General features: G+C 42.9%; 1 protein-coding gene across 5 annotated transcripts in view; it reads right to left on the bottom strand.

Annotated features, from left to right (window-relative positions):
* Positions 1-3,520: 3,520 nt before the first annotated feature.
* The window catches only part of HPRT1 (hypoxanthine phosphoribosyltransferase 1), a 52,157-nt gene continuing 34,765 nt past the window's right edge, over positions 3,521-20,912 (bottom strand). For 4 of the 5 annotated variants that reach the window (XM_058714856.1, XM_058714857.1, XM_058714853.1 and 1 more), the window contains exons 4-9: positions 14,670-14,735; positions 10,684-10,701; positions 8,655-8,737; positions 4,964-5,010; positions 4,718-4,794; positions 3,521-4,207 (exon numbers count right to left, since the gene is read on the bottom strand). In XM_058714856.1, the coding sequence (XP_058570839.1) occupies positions 4,160-4,207; positions 4,718-4,794; positions 4,964-5,010; positions 8,655-8,737; positions 10,684-10,701; positions 14,670-14,735 (339 nt within the window). In that variant the 3' untranslated portion in view covers positions 3,521-4,159. The other variant, XM_058714855.1, reaches the window with a different exon arrangement.

Here is a 20,912-nt window from a genome sequence, read left to right as displayed (position 1 = left end):
CATTTTTCAATAGTTTATTTGCTTTTTGAGCTCCTATCACTTATCCAACAAATACTTAGCACTGTAGCAGCCAGGCACGGCTGCAGGTGTTGGAAATACGGTGGGGAAAAGACCGGCGAGGTCCTGCCCTGACAGGCCCAAAGGTCTATTAGGGAAGCCAGGCAGGAAGCAGAGAAAGATCGATCAGCAGGTGCTTCTAAGGGAACCCCTCTGCCACAGACGTCACCACGTAGGCCACGTAAAGTCAACCGCTATCCAACCCCAGTGACCCTCCCAGGAAGGAGGTAAGGCGCGCTGCCTTGCGAGGAGCCGTGCCCAGGCTGTCACCCACCTCGCGTTGCGGGGTTGTGCCGTGCGGCAGTTTCTCATCCCTCCCCTGCCCCCGGCTTCGGGCTAAGCCATGGGACTTGCCACCTTGCCTCCCGAGTGGGGACAGAGCTGCCGGCTAGAAAAGCATTTAGTGGAGCGTAGAGGCGGCTCCTCCACGACAGGGCAACTAGCCCTTGTGTCATCCGCCCTCTCTGGTTTGGTGTCATCCTGTGGGACTGGGGATGCGGGCAGCTGTGTGGCGCCGGTCTCACTTTCGCCGAGACCGCATCCGCCTGGGCTGTTTCCTCCCCAGCCCGACAGTGCTGAGGGCCACGAGGAAAGTGAAACGGAATGTGGCAGAGGGCGACTTTGAGGCTGTTAGGGGAGACCGGGGAAGGGTCCACTGGGGTGGTACGTGAGCCAGCCCGGCTGATCTGGGGGAACGGAGTGGCAGGCAGAAGGAACAGCAGTAACGGAGGCCCTGAGGCAAGGTGGGGGGACTGGCAGGTCTGAGGAACTGAGAGAAAAGCAGCGAGGCTGCAGTGAAGTGAACAAGGTGCACGTGAATTTTCCAAGGAAGAGAGATGCTTACCCCTTCCTTAAGCACCAACATTGCCTTGGATGGGAATGTTCCTTTTGTTTGTTTGGTTTTAAGTTTCTTTCTTTTGAGAGACAGAGAGAGAGACAGAGAGAGAGAGAGACAGAGAGAGAGAGAGAGAGAGAGAGAGAGAGAGAGAGAGAAAGAGAGAGAATCCCAAGCAGGCTCTGTGCTGTCAGCACAGCACGAACTCACGAACGGCAGGAGCGTGACCTGAGCTGAAACCAAGAGTCGGACGCTCATCCGACTGAGCCGCCCAGGCGCCCCGTGGGAATATTCCTAAAACAGACTCCATGTTCCCGTATCTCCTAAAATCAAGCAAATGACATTTCACTTTCCTCTCCTCATGCACCTCCCTTATTATACAAGGCTGTAACGAAAGTGCAGCCGAGGACTACTGACGTGTGCCCTGTATGCCCATCTGCTCCTCTAAATGACTAAGCGACCCCAGAAGGCTTTGGCTTTTTTGCCGTTGGTGCTCTTCCTCTACCTTGACAGACCGTTATTCCAGAAATTACTGATGCTCCCATGGTGTGTCCTTTCTGTCATCTTATGAACGGACTACACGTAACCTGTTCTAAATTGGTTAAAGAAATAAAATGATTAGAAGCGTATGCCCGAAAAGCGGGTGAAGTAAGCGCTGAGAACTCTTATGAGAAAAGTGCATGAGGGGTGCCTGGGTGGCTCGGTGGGTGGAGCGTCTGACTCTTGGTTTCGGCTCAGGTCATGATGTCACAGCTCGGGAGTTCAAGCCCCGCGCTGGGCTCTGCGCTGACAGTGCGGAGCCTGCTTGGGATTCCATCTCTCTCTGCCCCTCCCGCACTCCCTCACTCTCTAAAAATAGATGAACTTTTTTAAAAAGCATTAAAAAAAAAAAGAAAAAAAAAAAGTGTGTGAGCTCCCGGGGCCTTCCTTCCTGGCTGCCAGCTGGGCTTCCTGATGAGTTTACCAAGCAGCTCAAACATCGCCCAACCAGAAACCAATGAGTTCCGGTGAATCAGAAGAAAACAGCTGAGCTTCTTCATGACACTGTAGCAAGAATCAGACAGACCTTATTTTAATTCTCTGCCACTTACCGGCTATGCACCTAAGTTCTCAAAACATTCATTTCTTTCAGCATCAACTAATGTTCACGGAGCCCTTGCTAGGTCCCAGGCCACACCGTCCTGTGTCACCTGCACTACCGCATCTAACTAGCCTCACGGCACGCCTGTGGAGAGCCAGCATTCCCCCTGTTCATGAGCTGGAAACGGGTTCCAAGGTTCAGTCACTCAATGTCATACAGCTAATAAGCAAAGCTCAGGGTGGTCTAACCCAGGGCTCTTGGCCATTCATCCATTCAACATCACCTGAGTTCCCGGTAACTTTGAGACACTGAGTCTACATCAGTGCATGAGACAGATAAAAATTCTTGCCTCCCTAATGGGGCTCAAGTTCTAGAAGACTTGGATGGGGGAGACAAAGAGTAAGCAATACATACAAATGTAGATAACGCAGCACGTTTTTACTTTATACCACTTGAAATTGCCAACAGCCGGGGCGCCTGGGTGGCTCAGTCGGTTGGGCGTCCGACTTCGGCTCAGGTCACGATCTCACGGTCCGTGAGTTCGAGCCCCGCGTCGGGCTCTGGGCTGATGGCTCAGAGCCTGGAGCCTGCTTCCCATTCTGTGTCTCCCTCTCTCTCTGCCCCTCCCCCGTTCATGCTGTGTCTCTCTCTGTCTCAAAAATAAATAAAACGTTAAAAAAAAAAATTAAAAAAAAAAAAAGAAATTGCCAACAGCCAATAATTTTTTACCTGTAAGAACGGTCATTTCACACGGTTCAACCTGACCGGAGGTGGGAAGTGCACCCGAAAAGGTGGCGGGGGAGAAGCAGCAGGACGTAGCCCATGGGGTAGCCCACCAGGAGGTGACGTGTTGACGGGAGGAGAGGAATCGGGACTCACGGCGGGTACTCCACTTGCATGCACCAACGCCAACCTCGACGTCACAGGGTTATGAGGATCAAAGGAGAGAACGGAAGTGAAAAGGTTTTCTGCGAGTTCTAGGACTGCGACAAATGATTACTTGGTATTACTTAAAGTTCTTCCCTACTTCGCTCCCGGGAATTACAGCAACTTTTTAAGGCATCAATACGGCTAGATGGCTCACGGGGTTGTCGGTTCATACCCTACCTGGGGCAGAGAAGCCACTGAGAGTTTGGGTTTCAAACTTTTCTTCCTGCTCCCAGAAAACAAGAGGTTTTGCTGCTGCTGATCTTTAATCAGTAAGGTATTGTCTACATGAGGAAGGCAGCATCACGTGTCTGCAGGCAGACTGCTGAGCCGCATGCGAGACTGCGATGTGAGCCATCTAACACAACTCCGAGACAAAGCCGTGTTGCGTTAACACGGTGAGGTGTGAGAAAGTACACCGTGTGTCGGAAATTTAACGTCCCCCGGGTCGGTAAGGATTTCACCAGCTCCGCCAACCCACTCTACCAGGTAATCAGTATTTGCTATGCTTGGTAAAGATTACAACTAAAATAGCTGCTAAAACTTAACAGACAAGGAAAAGGTAACCGACACAAAAACTACACTAGGTTAATTTGTAGAGAAATGATAGGTATGCATAGTTTCTTTTAAAGAGACAGCCTTTATTGTAAGGATTTTTACACTGAAGAATTCAAAATGTGGTCAAGTTTTCTGGAATTTGCAGATTTGTATTTAAAAGGAACTGTTGACAAAGAGTTACCGGAAATCATCTGAACAAGTGAGAAAATACAGTCGATACTACTGAAACAGTAAAATAATTCCAGGACGTATGGCTTATCCAACACAACAATACCTTAGATGCTGTCACTAATAGGAAAACTGTTTCTTCCTCTTCTAAATACACAGTAGTATAATTACCAATATTCAATCACTTCTGTTCTTTCCTGAATATATAAAAATTAAAATACCAATTAAAAAACTAATATATCTTCTCTTTAAATGTTTCTTACAGATACAATTTCATTATTTTCATTCAATAGTGGTGTGGTTTAAGAGATTTTTCATTCACAAGTCAAACACCAATCCACCCAAAGGGAACTGATAGTCTATATGCTTATAGTGCAAATAAAGAACTGACATTTCTAAAATACAAAACAGATAAAATCCTTAGGAGATACATGCAAAAAGCTCTACTGGGCAGCTGGCCACAGAACTAGAACACGGGACTGGTGATTCCAAGGGGACTCCAGGCGCTTCCAAACTCAACTTGAAATCTCATCTTACGCTTTGTATTTTGCTTTTCCAGTTTCACTAATGACACAAACGTGCTGTAAAACAGAAAGTCAGAAATCCACATCAGAAAAGCGTATTCTGCGACACAAGGCAAGAAGCGCGTGCTGTGCCGTGCCGCGGGGCTGTTCGCTGGACAGACAGATGTTCGCGCGGCCTGGCTAATCTCCCCCGCCCGTGTGCACCAATGCGCTCTCGGGCCTCCCGCCTACAGAGCAGAGGCGGGGATCTGAAGGAGAGTGAGTGCAAAGACTTGAACCAGTTCGTTTATTTCGTACTTATGACCACATCTATCATCCGCAATCATAACGGGACAGTGACTGTGTACTAAAGCTGCTCAACTGTTGCAGCCAGCAAGAAGTGTCGCGCTAGCCTGGCCACGTTCCAGCTCTCAGGACGTCTGCACTCGACTACAGCTTTATGTGACTAATGGGAACCATCAGTCTGTTCCAATGATGAGGTGCTGGAAAGAGAAAACAATTCTTCTCTTTCGTAAATTTGTATACGGGTTCTGAAAAATGAGAGCGAGGAAAAGAAGCATTACTTACATTCAAGTCCCTGAAGTATTCATTGTAGTCAAGGGCATATCCTACGACAAACTTGTCTGGGATTTCAAATCCGACAACTACAAAGAATCACAGTTCATCACTTAGATACAGCACATCACTTTCTGATCCAGTGCTTACAAATGTGCCTTCTCCGCAAATATTCTCTAAAGTAACTCTACACCATTTCCTACAAAACTCGTTTGGGTTAAAGATGGTTCAATGATTGACAAAAAGTAATTCACTTACAGTCTGGTTTATAGCCAACGCTTCGAGGGGTCCTCTTCACCAGCAAGCTGTTAGTGACAAAATGTAACATGTGACATACGGAGACATGACAGGGCACCACACAAGAGAACATTAGTGCTCTGAAACCTGCTTTCACCTGCATGTAGAATATACTACGTTCGGTTTCAACACACCCCAAGGCACACTATGAAATGGCGAGCTGGGTCACAGGGATCGCTGGGCAGGAGCAGCAGTGAGTTCACACCACAGATGAGGCCCTTGACCGAGCTCCACCTGGAACACGATCGACTGTCCTGAGAGCTGCACCCCGAGCGCCCGTGCACCCATCGAAGGGCGGCTAATCAGAAGGATGAATGGATGGGGAGTGCCAACGAGTGGTTCAGAATCCCTGGAAATCCAATCCTAACGCTGCAAACGGGTAGGAGATGTGAGCATCACCTTTTGAGACCTTTAATTCGTGGCTTACAAAGATCTTTAGGCTGAAATATAACTAGCATGCTGGAGGAGCTAGTATTTACTTCTGAGAGCAAAAATCACAGGTGGGATAAGCCACCTCCAACATAAGCCAATCTTGTAACTCAAGTGCCTACTACCTGCTGAAAATCTTCAGCCATTAAGAAAAGTTGTAGACGGTGTTTCGACAGCCCTTACGCATGTTAAGGGCAGTCCCGATACAACTTATGATTTTATACCTTCCTAGATAAATATATTTAAAAAGCTGGGAAGGACAGGAAGCGATTCTCAACTTTAGCTGCACATCAGAATGACCTGGGAACTTTAACAAAACAACACTCAAGATACCCACACCACACCCCTGACCCATACATCAGAACTGCTACGGATGGGACACCGACATAGGTTTCTTTTTGTTTTGTTTTGTTTTGATTTAATTTTTACAGTCTGTAGAAGTGAGTAAATTATATAGACATAGCTCAGAGATCTTGCAGGTTTGGTTTCAGAGCACCACAACAAAGCAAATATCACAAAAGAGTGAGTCAAATGAATTTTTGGGTCTCCCAGTGCACAAAGTTATGTTTACACTGCGCTGTAGTCTATTAGGTGTGCAACAGCATTATGTCTAAAAAGTGTTCATACCTTCATTTAAAAACAGTGTATTGTTAAAACATGCTAAAACCATCATCTGAGCTTTCAGAAGTCATAATCACCGATCGCAGATCCCCACGGCAAGTATACAATAATAATGAAAAACTCTGCAACATTCCAAGAATCATCCAAATGTGACACAGACGACATGAGCAAATACTATTGGAAAAAGGAACGGCGCCTGCGTACCGACTTGCCCGATGCAGGGCTGCCACAGGCCTTCAGTCTGTAAAACACAGCACCTGCAAAGTGCGATGAGGCAAAGCACAACAGAATGAGCTACACCTGTATTAAAAGCTACTAAGCAGCTAGAGAGTCCAACGTTAACAGCTTTTTCAAAGTTTTCATTTTGAAATAATTATGGATCCCCAGGAAGCCACAAAAGTGCACGGGAGGTCCTACGTGCCCTCTCCCCAGGTTCCTCCAGTGCTGACAGCTCACGTCGCTAGGAGCTTGCCACCACCAGTTCCCACACAGACTCTGGGGAACCGACCTTCTCCAGATTCCACCAGTCATTCACACGTATATTTGTGTGTGTGCGCGTGCGTATACTTCTTGGCAGTTTTATCACATGTGTGGATCCATGTAACCACCACCACACTGAAGATACAGAACTTTCCATCACATGAGGCTCTCTCTGTCTACCTCTTTATTTCCAGTCACACCCACCCATTACCCCCCTCACCCCGGCAAGCACTAATTCGTTGTCCGTTTCTATCATTTTGTCACTTTAAGGGGGTTGCGTAAATGGACTCACACAGGAGGTGAGCTTTCAGGATGGGCTCTTATCAGCACAACTCCCCCGAGGCTCAGCCAAGCGGCCGCGTGGCTCAATGGCATGCTCCTCTGTCCCGCTGAGCGGGGCTCCACAGAAGGTGCACGGCGGTCTGCTTAGCCATTCACCCACTGAGGGACATTTTGGTTGCTTCCAGTTTGGGGCTATTACAGATGAAGCCGCTATGAACTTTCATATACAAATTTTTGTGAGAACGTGAATCCTCATTTCTCTGGGATAAACGCAGATGCTGGAGTCCTATGACAGCTACGTGTTTTGTTTCTCACGAAACTGCCAGACTATTTGCCAAAGCAGCCATTCCGTTTGACATTCCTATCGGTTCATAGTTTTTAAGTGTTTTATTTTTTATTTTTTGAGAGAGAGGGCATGAGCAGGGGAGAGGGGCAGGGTGGGGGAGAGAGAGAGAGAGACAATCTCAAGCAGGCTCCATGATCAGTGCCTGGATGCGGGACCTGAGCCAAAATCAAGGGTCCTGGAATTCCAGCGCCTGGAATCATGACCTGAGCCAAAATCAAGGGTCAGATGCTCAACCGACTGCACCACCCAGGCGCCCCAATAGTGCTTACATTTTGAATTAAACTTTTAAGTTAAAATGGTTATCTAGTCATTCTTAAAGCTGCACTGAATAACAAAAATAAGCTCTCATGCTTACTCTTCTTATGTATGAAGCACAGATACACACATACTGTAAACAATGTATTTGAGATATTAAAATTCACCGGTGAGGGAGAGACTAAGAAGAAAAGGTTAAGAAACACTGACTTAGGCCAAATGCATCAGTAAGAAATGACCTAAGTATTTATTCTTTGAGCACGTCATACCTCCAGCAACACAAAATCCCTCTTTCATGAGGCATTCTCAATTCCACAGCATACTCCGGGAAAGAGGGACAAAGGAACATTCAGAAGCTACAGGACACCCTAGGTCACAGTAGGTTGACATCTACAATCCTAAAGAGCACGTAGAGAAATAAGCAAGAGCCCCGATTGGCTTCTAGGGTACTAGTGCCCTAAGAGTGCATCATTATACATTCTTGTCACAGAAAAATTATAGCATGGTCAATGATTTCAAAATAAACGCTGAAACTGCAAAAATATAAAACAACAAAACAACAAAAACCAAAAAACCATCTGGGATGTTACCCTGCCGAAAACTTAAGGCGGTAAAGCACGAACTCTGAGCTGGCTTGCCTGGCTTCAAATCTCACCTCTAGAGTGTGCTAGCCAGGCTGTGTGCCTTCGGCCAGCCCCCTACGCCTTGGTACCCTTATCTGCAAAGTAGGAGCAAAGTGCTATCTCTCAGTTGTCAGGGATTACACTGTAATTATAATGAAATACAATTATAATTAAGCTACAAACAAAGGTAGAACTAAGAAAGCAAAAGCCAAACAGCACAGGCAGGGCCCGGAGGTGAGGCTGGCACGTGTCGCCACTACCTGGACCTCGGAACCCATCCCCCTCCTGCCACCTCCGAACCTCAATTTGGGATCCTTGGTCTCATTTTTTCAAGAAAGTCCCAAACCATCTACCATGCTACCTGGGACAAGTTGATACCATTATCAGCATGCTGAAAAACCAAATGTTAATGATATTAGGCAAAAATGACTGCAATGAAGGGCTTTGTTAACACATGACAAAATTATTTACAAAGGATATTTACTGAGTCTTATTTGAGATCACATTACTTTTTGAAGACAACACGACTCGAGCACATTTACCGTTACAAAGAAGCAATTACTTAATCCTGTTTCAAATGAAGAAAATGGCCCATGTCATAATGTTATATACATACCTTGCAACCTTGACCATCTTTGGATTATGCTGCTTGACCATGGAGAGCAAGGTTTGCATTGTTTTGCCAGTGTCAATTATATCCTTAAAAAAAAAGAGAAAAGACATTTATATAGTTAATAAAACTGAGAAATTATATAAATACAAAATGCCAAAGTGCTGTGTGTAAATGGAATAATGCTTTTTTTTTTTTTTTTTTTTTTAGTGTAACCAACTCTCGGATGCACGTGGTTAATAGACCACATTCTGAGAAACACTGCTTTATGCCATCTTGAAAGTATCCAAAAAAATAAGGTTTTACTATATAAAATGACTTTACATGAAGGTGAATCTTAGCTATTTAGTCAACATTAACGGGGCGCCTGGCTGGCTCAATAGGCACAGCACGTGACTCCTGATTTCAGGGTGGTGAGTTCAAGCCCTGTGGTGGGTGTGGAACCTACTTAATTTAAAAAAAAGTAGGACATTATCCAAAAGAAACCCATCTCCAGTTGAGAAAAAACTTCTTAAACCATAACCCTAATGCTCTTCAACGAAAACCCTCCACAGATGGTGTAAAGCTTCACAAAGTGGTACCTGTGAGTCATCAGGAACGTCAGGGCTACAGACCTGAGAAAGAGGCGGATTTCCGGGCCGCGGTGGCTAGAATTCGGATGGCCCCCAAGACTCCCACTGCCCAGGGGACACGCCCAGGATAACCCCCACCCCCAGCATGAGCAGGCCTGTGAAAATGAGGGGGACGGTCACTCTTGTGATTAGCTCTATGAGACAGCGCACCGGAGAGAGGATCTCCTGCTGGTTCCGAAGAAGTCAGCTGCCAGGTGAGAGGGCCCCGTGCAAGGGCGCGAGGTCGGCCTTTAGAAGCTGGGAGCCGCCCCAGGCCAGCAGCCAGGAAGACAACGGGGCCCTCGACCCTGCAACCACAAGCACTAAATTCTGCCAACCACCTAAATGAACTTGGAAGATTACCATGGGCCATGGGTGAGACAGGAGCCCCAGCCTTGATTCAGCCTGATGAGACCGAGCGGAGGACCCAGCTAACTGGTACTCAGGCCCCTGCCCCATGAAAGCGGAGAGACTACACGTGTGGTTTTAAGCTGGATTTGCAGTAATTTGTGAGGTGGCATTACCCCACACAAAATCAATCTGAAGTGGAATTAATCTACATTTACAAACAAGCAACCAGTTCCCAGGGATATTCCTGCATCCTTGGAAAAGTGTTATCTGTTTAGTTTTTAATCCACAAGCTAAAGTTTCTAAAAACCTTAAAAACAACGAAAATGAATTGGGGGATACTGTTGCTCTTAAGCCTTAAACATTTTACATACAAGAATGAGAACTCATTCTCCTGGTGAGAGTGAAAAAGCATACAACCACTCTGTTGAGTAATTTGGCAATAACAGTAAAACAAAATGTACTTAGTGTGGTCACTGCACGCCTGAGTGCCTGTATAGAGACGGAACTCACACACGTGCATGTAGGGTACTGCAAAAGGATGCTCTTAGCAGCCCTGTAGGAAAAATGGAAGGCTTGCCCTATTTGTAGGGCAATAAACTGGTGGATTTGTCACTGCAATGCGATGTTGCACTTTAAGGCCAACGAACCGTACGTCCCAACACGAACAATCTCAGAATGTATTGAGTGAAAATAACAAGGGGTGAGAGAGAATATGTATAGTGCAGCACTACAGAAATCATTAAATCACAAAATATGTTTTGGATATGGATACACATATGCAATAGAAGTATAAAAAAACATACACGGGAATGATATATATAACTTTAAAAGAAAGAAAAAAAATTTCAAGCCCAAAAGAGAAGGGTAAGAAATATACCAACATTTTTCCATTATCCAATAAAAATAAATTACTAAGTATTTCTCACAAAAAAACAATCTTACTCCTTTTACATAACACAAGCCCACCATTAAAATTGATGAAGAGGAATTTTTTTCCCTGGATTACCTTTAGGACTATGCAAACTAAGTCAGAAAAGTCATAAATAACTATATCAAAAGAAGGTGGAACTTACCTCAACAATCAAGACATTCTAGAAGAAAAAAAAATGAAAATCAGTACAATGAGTCAGTGTTTCCAATTATAACTCAAATCACATCATAACAAAGTCATCATCCAAATTCCTATTTTAAGATACCTTCTTATATCAAACCCTGATTTAAACAATGGGCCGTCTGCTGGGATATGGAACTCTTTAATTAGAAATTTTCACTCTAATGGAATTTTTAAAAATAAAATTTGACCTATATGTTCATTTTTTTAAAAAATCCTCATTATTTTAGGGGCACCTGGGTGGCTCAGTCGGTTAAGCGCCCGACTTCGGCTCAGGTCATGATCTCACGGTTCGTGGGTTCAAGCCCCGCGTCCGGCTCTGTGCTGACAGCTCAGAGCCTGGAGCCTGCTTCGGATTCTGCATCTCCCTCTCTCTCTGTTCCTCCCCTACTCTCACTGTGTCTCTCTCTCTCTCTCAAGAATAAATAAAGATTAAAAAACATTTTTTTAATTCTCATTATTTTAAACAAATGTCTAATCTTGGGCAGAGAGTGAAATTTCTCTGGGCCTCAGTTTACCATGTGTAAAATAAGGGACTTGAACTAGTATGTCTCTTCCAACTCTAACATTCAACAACTGTAATTTTTACTGTAACTCCAAAATCATGCATTTAACTTACCATACGGAATCCAACTCAAAACCTATTTTCTCATTAGGCTGAAACTGATCTGCATTTTCTGGATGTGTTTGTATTCTTGGACTCAACTAAAGAAAGGTACCAATGCTTTCTTCCACCATAAACCCTCAGCCCAGTTTCCACCTCTCAGAATTTTATAACTGGAAAAGCCCTTACAGGAGAAACCATCTAACAATGACCTCCAAGGTAGAGAAGAGCTCTATCTATTCTTATGTCAGTTATGGGAACGAGGCAGCATTTCACATACTGGTTTAATCATTGTCATAAGAAAGATTCATGCTGTACTGTGTATTTGCAGATCTCATTTCTTGGTTGCATACCTATTGCATCGGAATTTTAATGTTCTATATATTCTTCTAAGTCAGTGGTTATCAAGGTAGGGCACACGAGATCCACAGGGTTGCAAGAAAGAAATATTAGAACTTTCTTTAACCTTACCCTGTTTAACCTGTAATTTTGTGTGTATTTTGTAATATACGTAACACTGTTACCACAGTCTGTATATCATTTACCCCTTTCCTCACATCACAACTAATTTGTCTCTTTTCAAAAGATACCGCAATCTCAATCACTACTAAAGCCGAATATAAGCGGTTATTGGACCCATCATTGTTTCACCACTGACCATGTGGTTCTGTGCTGGCACATGTGAAGGACAACATTCTCCCATCCTAACTGCGGCTCACTGCTGCAGCAATTTACACCACGGGATGGAGTTATAGTTTGAAAACAGAACTGAATCATGAGACACAAACTCTAATTCCAGCTGCACAATCTTGATTAAATCATAACCACTGACTTCTGGTATTATGATATAGTTTGTACAAATCAATCAAAATCCAAAGCGAGTAAATATTTACCCGATACAAAATCGTAGTACCCAGAGTATGATCTCAATACTGTTTTATAAATAAACAACGAGGGGCGCCTGGGTGGCTCAGTTGGTTGAGCGTCTGACCCGGTTTCAGCTCAGGTCATGATCTCACGGTCTGAGTTCGAGCCAGGCTCGGGCTCTGCACGGATAGCAAGGAGCCTGCTTAGGATCCTCTCTTTCTCTGCCCCTCCCCTCCATGTGCACCAGCTCACTCGCTCTCTCTCTCAAAACAAATAAATAAACTTAATTTTAAAAATATTTGAAAATAATGAGAATTTCTACCATTATGGAGAGAGCTCATTTTATGCCAAACAGCTACATCCTTACTTCATAAATGAAAAGAATGAGACTCAGAGGTCAAATAATTTGCCTAAAGTCATAAAACTAGTGAAGTGGTAAAGATCTAAAGAAGTGTTTTCAGGGTCCAAAGCCCATATTCTCAAGCACTAACTGGAAAAAAAGAGGAAAAATATTTATATACCTATGTATCTGCACACACACAGTGTCCCAAAAAGAACTGAAATAGAAAGTCTCAACAATCTCACCACCATGAAGTAGCTTCACCCAACTTACGTGTCTTGTTTTTTTTCCCCACAATAAACGTGTTCTACTGTGATGATCGTGAAAAGAAATTTATCTTAGAAAGAGACCTTTAAAGATCACAAAGCCACATAATAGGATAGAGCCATTAGGCGGGAAAGGCAAGGTCAAATGGAATCCCAGGAGGCTTTGAAGGCTAGGCCCCTTCCAGCACTAAAAACTGATTATAGGAGTAAGGACTTCAAATGACTTCTAAATATGGGCAAAGCATGCTAGAAGGGAAGAATAGGTTTGGCAGTGGTATATAAGATGGGCAGGAAGGGGAAAAAGTCAACAGGTTATAATTTCCTTTTGAAGTTTTCAAAAGATGCTGAGGAAGACAAGATTAGTTTGGCATGGCACTGACATGGGGCAAGGGGATTTGACACGAGTATTGCATGCTAAAGTTTCCTAACAGATAGTCAAGTAAGCTGTAACCATTAAAACCTAAAAGCCAGAGGAAGAAAAGCGCTGTGGGGCCAGACAGACCTGCATTTAAAGTCAAGTTCTGCCACTTAGCAGCAGTGTGACTCCGGACAAGTCTTTCAAATTTGCTGAGTCTTAGTTTCCTGATCTGTAAAATAGGGGTAACAGTATTTACCTCATGGGATGGTTGTGATACTTTTATGAGATTATGCCTTTATATTTGGCAGTGTTTAGAAATAAAAAAATAACTAGCAGCTGAAAAAAACTGTAACATTCCATGATTTATCACTGGTTACTCAAAAATCATTTCAATGTATCACAAGAATAATATTCAAATATCTTAATATCTCTATTATTTCGGCCAACTGTCTACACTGGAAATATCTTGATGCATTTTAAAGAACTCTTTTTGAGATTTCTTAAAATAGTAGTATGTTTGAATTTATTGAGTATTCTAACTACCAGAAACTGTTGGAAGAGGTCTAATGCACTATTTCACTTAATGCTCTTAATTCTATGAGGTACCTGCCATTACTGTCCCCACCTTACATACGGGAGGACAGAGGGATTAGATAATCTGCCGAGGGTCACACAGAGGAAGTACCGAACCAGGCTTTGGATCAAAGCTGCCCATCTTAGGCCTGGCTCAGATGGTAGAGCATGGGATTCTTCATCTTGAGCCCCATGTTGGGTGTAGAGTTTATTTAAAAACAAACAAAAAAAAGCTGTCCATCTCTAGAACCCACACTTTCACAACTACTACATGTTTTGCTGTGTGAATCTATTTTTTTTTTTTTACTTTTTTTAAGGCTTTATTTATTTATGTAATCTCTATACCAAACATGGGGCTTGAACTCATGACCTTGAGACCAACAGTCACCCATTCTACCAACTAAGCCAGTCAGGTGCCCTTGAGTGAGTCTGTTTTTAAAAAGAAGACTGTTTCTCGCCCCCGCCCCCAATATATATATAAAGCTTATTTATTTTGAGAGAGAGAATGTACATGCAGGGGAGGGGCAGAGAGAGAGAGAATCCCAAGCAGGCTCCATGATGAGCTGTCAGTGCAAAGTCCAGCATGAGGCTAGATCTCACGAACCATGAGATCATGACCTGAGCCGAAATCCAGAGTTGGATGCTTAACTGACTGAGCCGCCCAGGAGATGCCCAAAAATATATTTTTGGACAATTCCAAATTAGATCACCACAGAGAAAGTACTTTGTAACATGGACTTTAATGTTGGATTCTTCTGCCTCTCTTGCATATGACCTAGGGAAAGAGAGCTAACTTAGATTGCTTCTAAGAGTTAAATAACCCTTGTTTAGGTGTATAAATAACCATGTAAACTGCCTCTTAGTGATAAAGCACAGTGTTACTAATTGACTCTTGGCATGAAGTCAAGAGAACTCTTTTCTTCCCCTTCAAGACACATACCTTTCCAGTTAAAGTTGAGAGATCATCTCCACCAATTACTTTTATGTCCCCTGTTGACTGGTCATTCTAGTTAAAAAAAAAAAAAAAGATATAAATACATATATGTATATCCTTTTGCGTACACACACACACATTTCAAATTATCAAATGGGACCTAGAAGATTTAAGAAGTTAGCTATCGGGGCGCCTGGGTGGCGCAGTCGGTTAAGCGTCCGACTTCAGCCAGGTCACGATCTCACGGTCCGTGAGTTCGAGCCCCGCGTCAGGCTCTGGGCCGATGGCTCGGAGCCTGGAGCCTGTTTCCGATTCTGTGTCTCCCTCTCTCTCTGCCCCTCCCCCGTTCATGCTCTGTCTCTCTCTGTCCCAAAAATAAATAAAAAAAAAAAAAAACGTTGCAGAAGTTAGCTATCTAATGTCATAGCATTATGATATTCTAAATGATACAAATTATTAAGAATTATGTTTCAAGAAGTGAACAAGGTAAGTCTCAGCTAGACATTAGTAAGAATTTTAAAGTTCTAATTGGCCATTACTGATTTGATGCTTTTAAGAGTCTGAAAAAATAGGAGACACACATTGTCAAGTGGGCAGTATTATAGCAGCCACCCATATTCAGTCACAGTAATTTCTGAACCACGAAGGAAGTTATTAGCATGACAGATGTCTGGTTCTGGCCCTGGACCATTCCCATGAGTCAAGCAAGCTGTAGATTCTGGTCTAGATCACACTCAACCCCCAAAATACTGCCTTCAACAATCTAGGCAAGATCCAGGTCATCTTCAACACAGTCTGGAGAAACAGGTCTGATTAGTAGTCCTTTAAGGCATACTTCTTACGCTCCCAGTTTTCTTCTGTCACAGAATCCAGCAGAGACCCTTACAGGAGTTCAAAGGGAAATCCTCCTTATCCACTGTAGTTAGTGGTGATAATCATAATTTGGCTGTGCTAGAGCCAACGAGCAGGTGAACGAAAGAGCTGAGCTACCCTACCAGAGAACAGACCATACCAAACCTACAGCAATTAAAACAACGCTGTACCAGCACAGTTACGAAGAGCCCACGGAACAGAATAGAGCCCAGAAACACACCCAGAAATATATGAGGATTTAGTATATGATAAAGACAGTATTTTAAGTCAGTAAGGAAAAGATGAATTATTCAATGAAGTAGTTATCCATTTGGGGGGGGGGGATAAAGTATGATCCCTACCTCACAGCATACTCAAAAATAAATTCCAGCTGAATTAAAATCTAAATGTAAAAAATAAAACTATAAGCAGACTGGAAGAAAACGTAGAAGAAATATTTCTACATTCTTAGGGTAAAAACCCAGGCATAACATGAACCCAAACTGAAAGAAAAGATCTGTAACAAATATTCCCATTATATGCTGGATTCCAAGAACAAGAATCCAATAGAAAATGAAGAACAAACACAAATAGGCAATTCACAGAAGAGAAGGCCATAACATATAAAATGATATTGAGCTGAGAGACAAACACTAAAACAATGTGATTCTACCATTCATCCATTCACACTGGCAAAATTTAAGCCTGATGATATATGTTGACAAAAGTGAGGGGGAACAAGCACTCCCAGTCAGAGTATAAACTGGTACAAGCCTTTTTCAAAATGACATAGCAATACCTATTAAATTGTAAGCATGTGGGGCACCTGGGTGGCTCAGTTAGTTAAGCGTCTGACTTCGGCTCAGATCATGATCCCACAGTTTGTGTGTTCAAGCCCCAGTCGGGTTCTGTGCTGACAGTACAGAGCCTGCTTGGGATTCTCTCTCTCCCCCTCTCTCTCTGCCCCTCCCCTGCTTGCTCGCTTTCTCTCTCTCTCTCTCTCTCTCTCTCTCTCTCTCTCTCAATAAATAAAACTTAAAAATAAATAAAAAATAAAATAAAATGAAATCGTAAGCATGTGTGCCATTTGCCCCAGCAATCCTACTGATGCTATAAAAACACAACTATGCAAAGATACATATAAAGGAGGTTCACTGTATCAACTATTTATAAAAAAGAAAAACTGGAGACAACCAACATGTCTATTAACAGGGACCTATTTAAATTAAATTCATCTGCAAAAGGTAATACTGTGCCACTATTAAAAAGAATCTGAAAATCTATACATGTTGACATGAACAATGGGAATTAAAAACACCAAGTAGTAGAGCAATGTGTTGCCTATGAAACCACTTTTGTTCAGCATTTTAAACAAGTTTATAACATCAGTTACGTCTCAGTAGTGAGAAAGGGGATAACAAGGCTTTTTACCTTTATATACTTCCATTTTCGTCATATGCTTCTTTACACATGTCCATTTTATATGGAGCATCATTTTAAAAAAAACACAACTGAGCCAAAAGTATTCAGTGTTGCAAACTAAAAAGATCTAAGTATGACTTCTGATATGAAAAAATTCAAGCATATTACTTTTCAAGGAAATTAATAGACACCTTTTATTCAACTAACTTAAAACCTAGAATTTCAAACAGAGAGAAATGATTAATAGCAAAAAAAAGAAAGAAAAAAAGAAAGACTGTACAAAACCTGAAGCTTTCTATGAATGAATCATATTAAATGATTTACATGGTACAGCAAAGTAGACAGTGACATCTTCTGTACAAGTTTGGTATTACAGTCCAATTCCAAATGCCATCCCCCCCCCCCCCCGCCTTTTTTTTTTTTTTTTTTTTTTTAAACAGAGAAAGGAGAACTGAAAAGTATGGAGTCAAGGGGAAAAAAACCCATGATTAAAAGACTATGGTGACACGCTAAGAGAAAAGAGAACTCTAAGCATGTAAGACACTTGCTCCACTAGCATCCAAACAAACCTCCATATTCCTGTTTGCCTCAAGAGACTTTTTTTTTTTAACGTTTATTCATTTTTTGAGAGACAGAGAGAGACAGAGCTTAAGTGGGGGAGGGGCAGAGAGAGAGGGAGACACAGAATCCAATGCAGGCTCCAGGCTCTGAACTGACAGCACAGAGCCCGACGTGGGGCTCGAACTCATGACCTGAGCCGAAGTCAGATACTTAACCGACTGAGCCACCCAGGCACCCCTCAAGAGGAGAATTTAGTTTAAATCTCCTTTTCACGTGAAAAGCCACCTTTCCAATGGAGGCTACTAAAGAAGATGCGTTTAAGAAAAATATTCCAGCCCATTGGAATACAGGCTAGGATTCAGGCGTTAAATGCCCCAATCGCACAGAAATGGCATCCATGGATCAAGTGTCCTGCCAGAGGAACCTGCCTCCCCCTCTCTCCTGGTGCAACAAGTTTCCCCCTGTATCCCTGCTTTGTTACATTACTGAGTTGACTCTCGCATGCCTCATCTTTAACGAGATGATGGGGCTGGCATGGGGGAGGGGAGAGTCCCCCTCACGAGTTGCTCTTCCCTCTTCTCAATCACCCCATCCCCTCATTCGTCCCAGCCAGACAGCCCAATCTGTCCTCAACTGAGAGTGTCATCGTCGACTACATATCATTCCCAAAGAAACTCTCTGGGTCTACAAATACCTACCCTTAGCAACTGTGTCTACCTTTTTTTTTTAAGTGTTAAGACTGGCAGTTATGATTTTTGCTTTTTTTTATTCAGGTATAATTAACATACAGTGTTATAGCAATTTCACATGTACAATTACCTTTCATGAGTCTAAGTGAGAAAAATGAGAAAGGAATTAGGAAGGAACTTTGTTTATTCTTAGTTGTACATGGCTAGGGATTTTGCAGCCTCTAGGCGGCAACAAGAACCGCAGCCTGGTACAGGAAAGCAGGAGAGAAGGCTGTGCGAGAACACACAACGAACGGGCTGCAAAAGAACGGCTTGGAACAAACAGGAGACCATAAGAAGAGGATGCAGAGAGGCCAACCCCCAAAGCTGAGCTCCCAAGAGGGCAAGACTAGGAGTCGTACTGAGGTAGGACACCACGGGGATTGCTCGTTGCAGCGAACTCCAGACAGTTCTTTCAGAGCCCTAGAATGGAGTTGCCGGGAAAGTCACTCCCTCTACGTCCAGCTCGGCCCCGGTCCACCACACTCAGGCAGGCGCTCCGCACATTCTAATCACAAGCATCCTCTGTCTTTCCCCGCTTTCCTGTACCGTGATCAAATGTCAACAGCAGTGACAATATTAGAATCATATACCTTTAGAAGTAGACCACACCTCAGACGAAAAACGGCAGATACCCAATTTTTGGAAAATATATACAGAAAAAGTAGGTCTGGAAGGATATACACCCAGGGAGTAACTGATTTACCTGTGTTTTATGAGTTTTTTGAAAAAATACGTTCCTTTTAAAAAAAAGTTATTATTATCAATTTAAAAAATGATGCTAATAGTGAACGACGCCTGGCTGAATCAGCCGGTGGAGCTTGGGACTCTTGATTTTGGGGTCGTGAGTTCAAGCCCCATGTTGGGCCCAGAACTTACTTAAAAGGTAAAAGAAAATAGGGGCACCTTGGTGGCTCAGTTAAGCGTCTGACTCTTAATCTCAGCTCCTGGTTCATGAGATTGAGCCCCTCATTGGGCTCAGCACTGACAGTGGAGAGCCTGCTTGGGATTCTCTCTGCCCCTCCCCTACTCATGCTCTCACTCTCTCTCAAAATAAATAAATGTTTAAAAATAAAAAATAGTAAAACAAATGTTTTTAATGATGCTAATGAAGCAGGGCTCCTGGAGCATCTACTCCTGCACCATCTGAGACAGTAGCCGCTAAGCACATGTGGCAATTACAGGTGACCCCGGAACAACACAGGTTTGAACTGTGCAGGCCCATTTATACATGCATATTTTTGATCAGTACAGTGCAGAACTAGAAGTGTATTTTCTCTCCTTTGTGGTTTCCTTAGTAACATTTTCTTTTCTCAAGTTTACTGTGAGAATACAGAATATAATACAAAAAACATACAAAATATGTGTTAATCAGCTGTTTATGTTAGCAGTGAGGCTTCTGGGCAATAGCAGGCTGTTAGTAGTTAAGTTTTGGGGGAGTCAAAAGTGATACAAGAATTTTTGACTGTGCAGGGGGTTAGCACCCTAACCCCTGTATTGTTCAAGGGTCAACTGTTCTTAAAATTACATAAAATTAAAAATTCAGTTCTTCTGTTGCAGAAGACCTAATTCAAGTGCTCAACAGAGTGGCTCTGTATTTGACAGCACAGATATAGAACACTTCCATCATCACAGAAAGTTCTATTGCTCAGCACTGCTCTAATCAAACCAAAGATACCATTTGCACAACGTAATACTGAAAAAATTGAAGAGTTAGTGCTGACATTTAATATCTAGTGTTTTCGGGGCACCTGGGTGGCTCAGTTGGTTTAGTCTATGTCTTCAGCTCAGGTCATGATCTCACGGTTTGTGGGTTCGAGCCCCGCTTCAGGCTCTGTGCTGACAGCTCAGAGCCTGGAGCCTGTTTCAGATTCTGTCTCTCTCTCTCTCTCTTGCTCTCTCTGCCCCTCCCCCACTCATGCTTTGTCTCTCTCAAGTAAATAAACATTTAAATTTTTTTTAAAAATCTAGCGTTTTCAAATACAGTTTCTACAACCTCGAGTAGTTATTGCACCCAATCTTCATGCTTTTCATTCCAGGTCTGGTTTGGAGCAAGGATCTGATCCAATAAACAGGTTCAACAGAACCACTTTGCATGGCCTTGTATACAACAGATGGGCAATATGTTTGCTGAGTGAATTATTTTCCTTCATTTTTTGAATATAAAATTTGTGGGTTAGCAGGGCCAAACTTGAACACTACCTTTATGTTCTAAGAAACAAGGTGTTTATATAATACCTCAGCCTACATCCAAGTGAAAACCCACAGGAAATGGCTAGAGTATACTTTTGATACAGTTCTGGTAGTTGCTTATACCACAGATAGTACACATCCCCTTTCCTGCCAATTTATACTGAACAAATTCTTTCCCCCATACATGTCTATGGTCTTAAATGAATAAGCAGGAAATAGAAATCGCTCCACTTGCTTTATAGACAGATAGATAGATATTAGATTTATAGAAGATTTTTTAAAAAGCCAAAAGATTAAAAAAAGAAAAAAAAAAGCAGACCTGAAAGCAATCGACTAAATAAAGGAAAAGGTCAGACTGAAAGCTACTGACCTCTTCCCATAAGAGGCACTTTAAGAAACTACTCCAATATTTTCCACATTTTTCGTTAACAAGTTCAAATAGCCACCCTCTTACAAATTACAAGGTAATTTGCATCTTTGATACATTAAACAG

This window comes from Neofelis nebulosa, chromosome X (genome assembly GCF_028018385.1).
Source record: "Neofelis nebulosa isolate mNeoNeb1 chromosome X, mNeoNeb1.pri, whole genome shotgun sequence".
In the NCBI taxonomy this organism is placed as follows: domain Eukaryota; kingdom Metazoa; phylum Chordata; class Mammalia; order Carnivora; family Felidae; genus Neofelis; species Neofelis nebulosa.
Note: the sequence above shows the minus strand (reverse complement) of the source record. Positions and strands in the feature narration are given on the sequence as shown.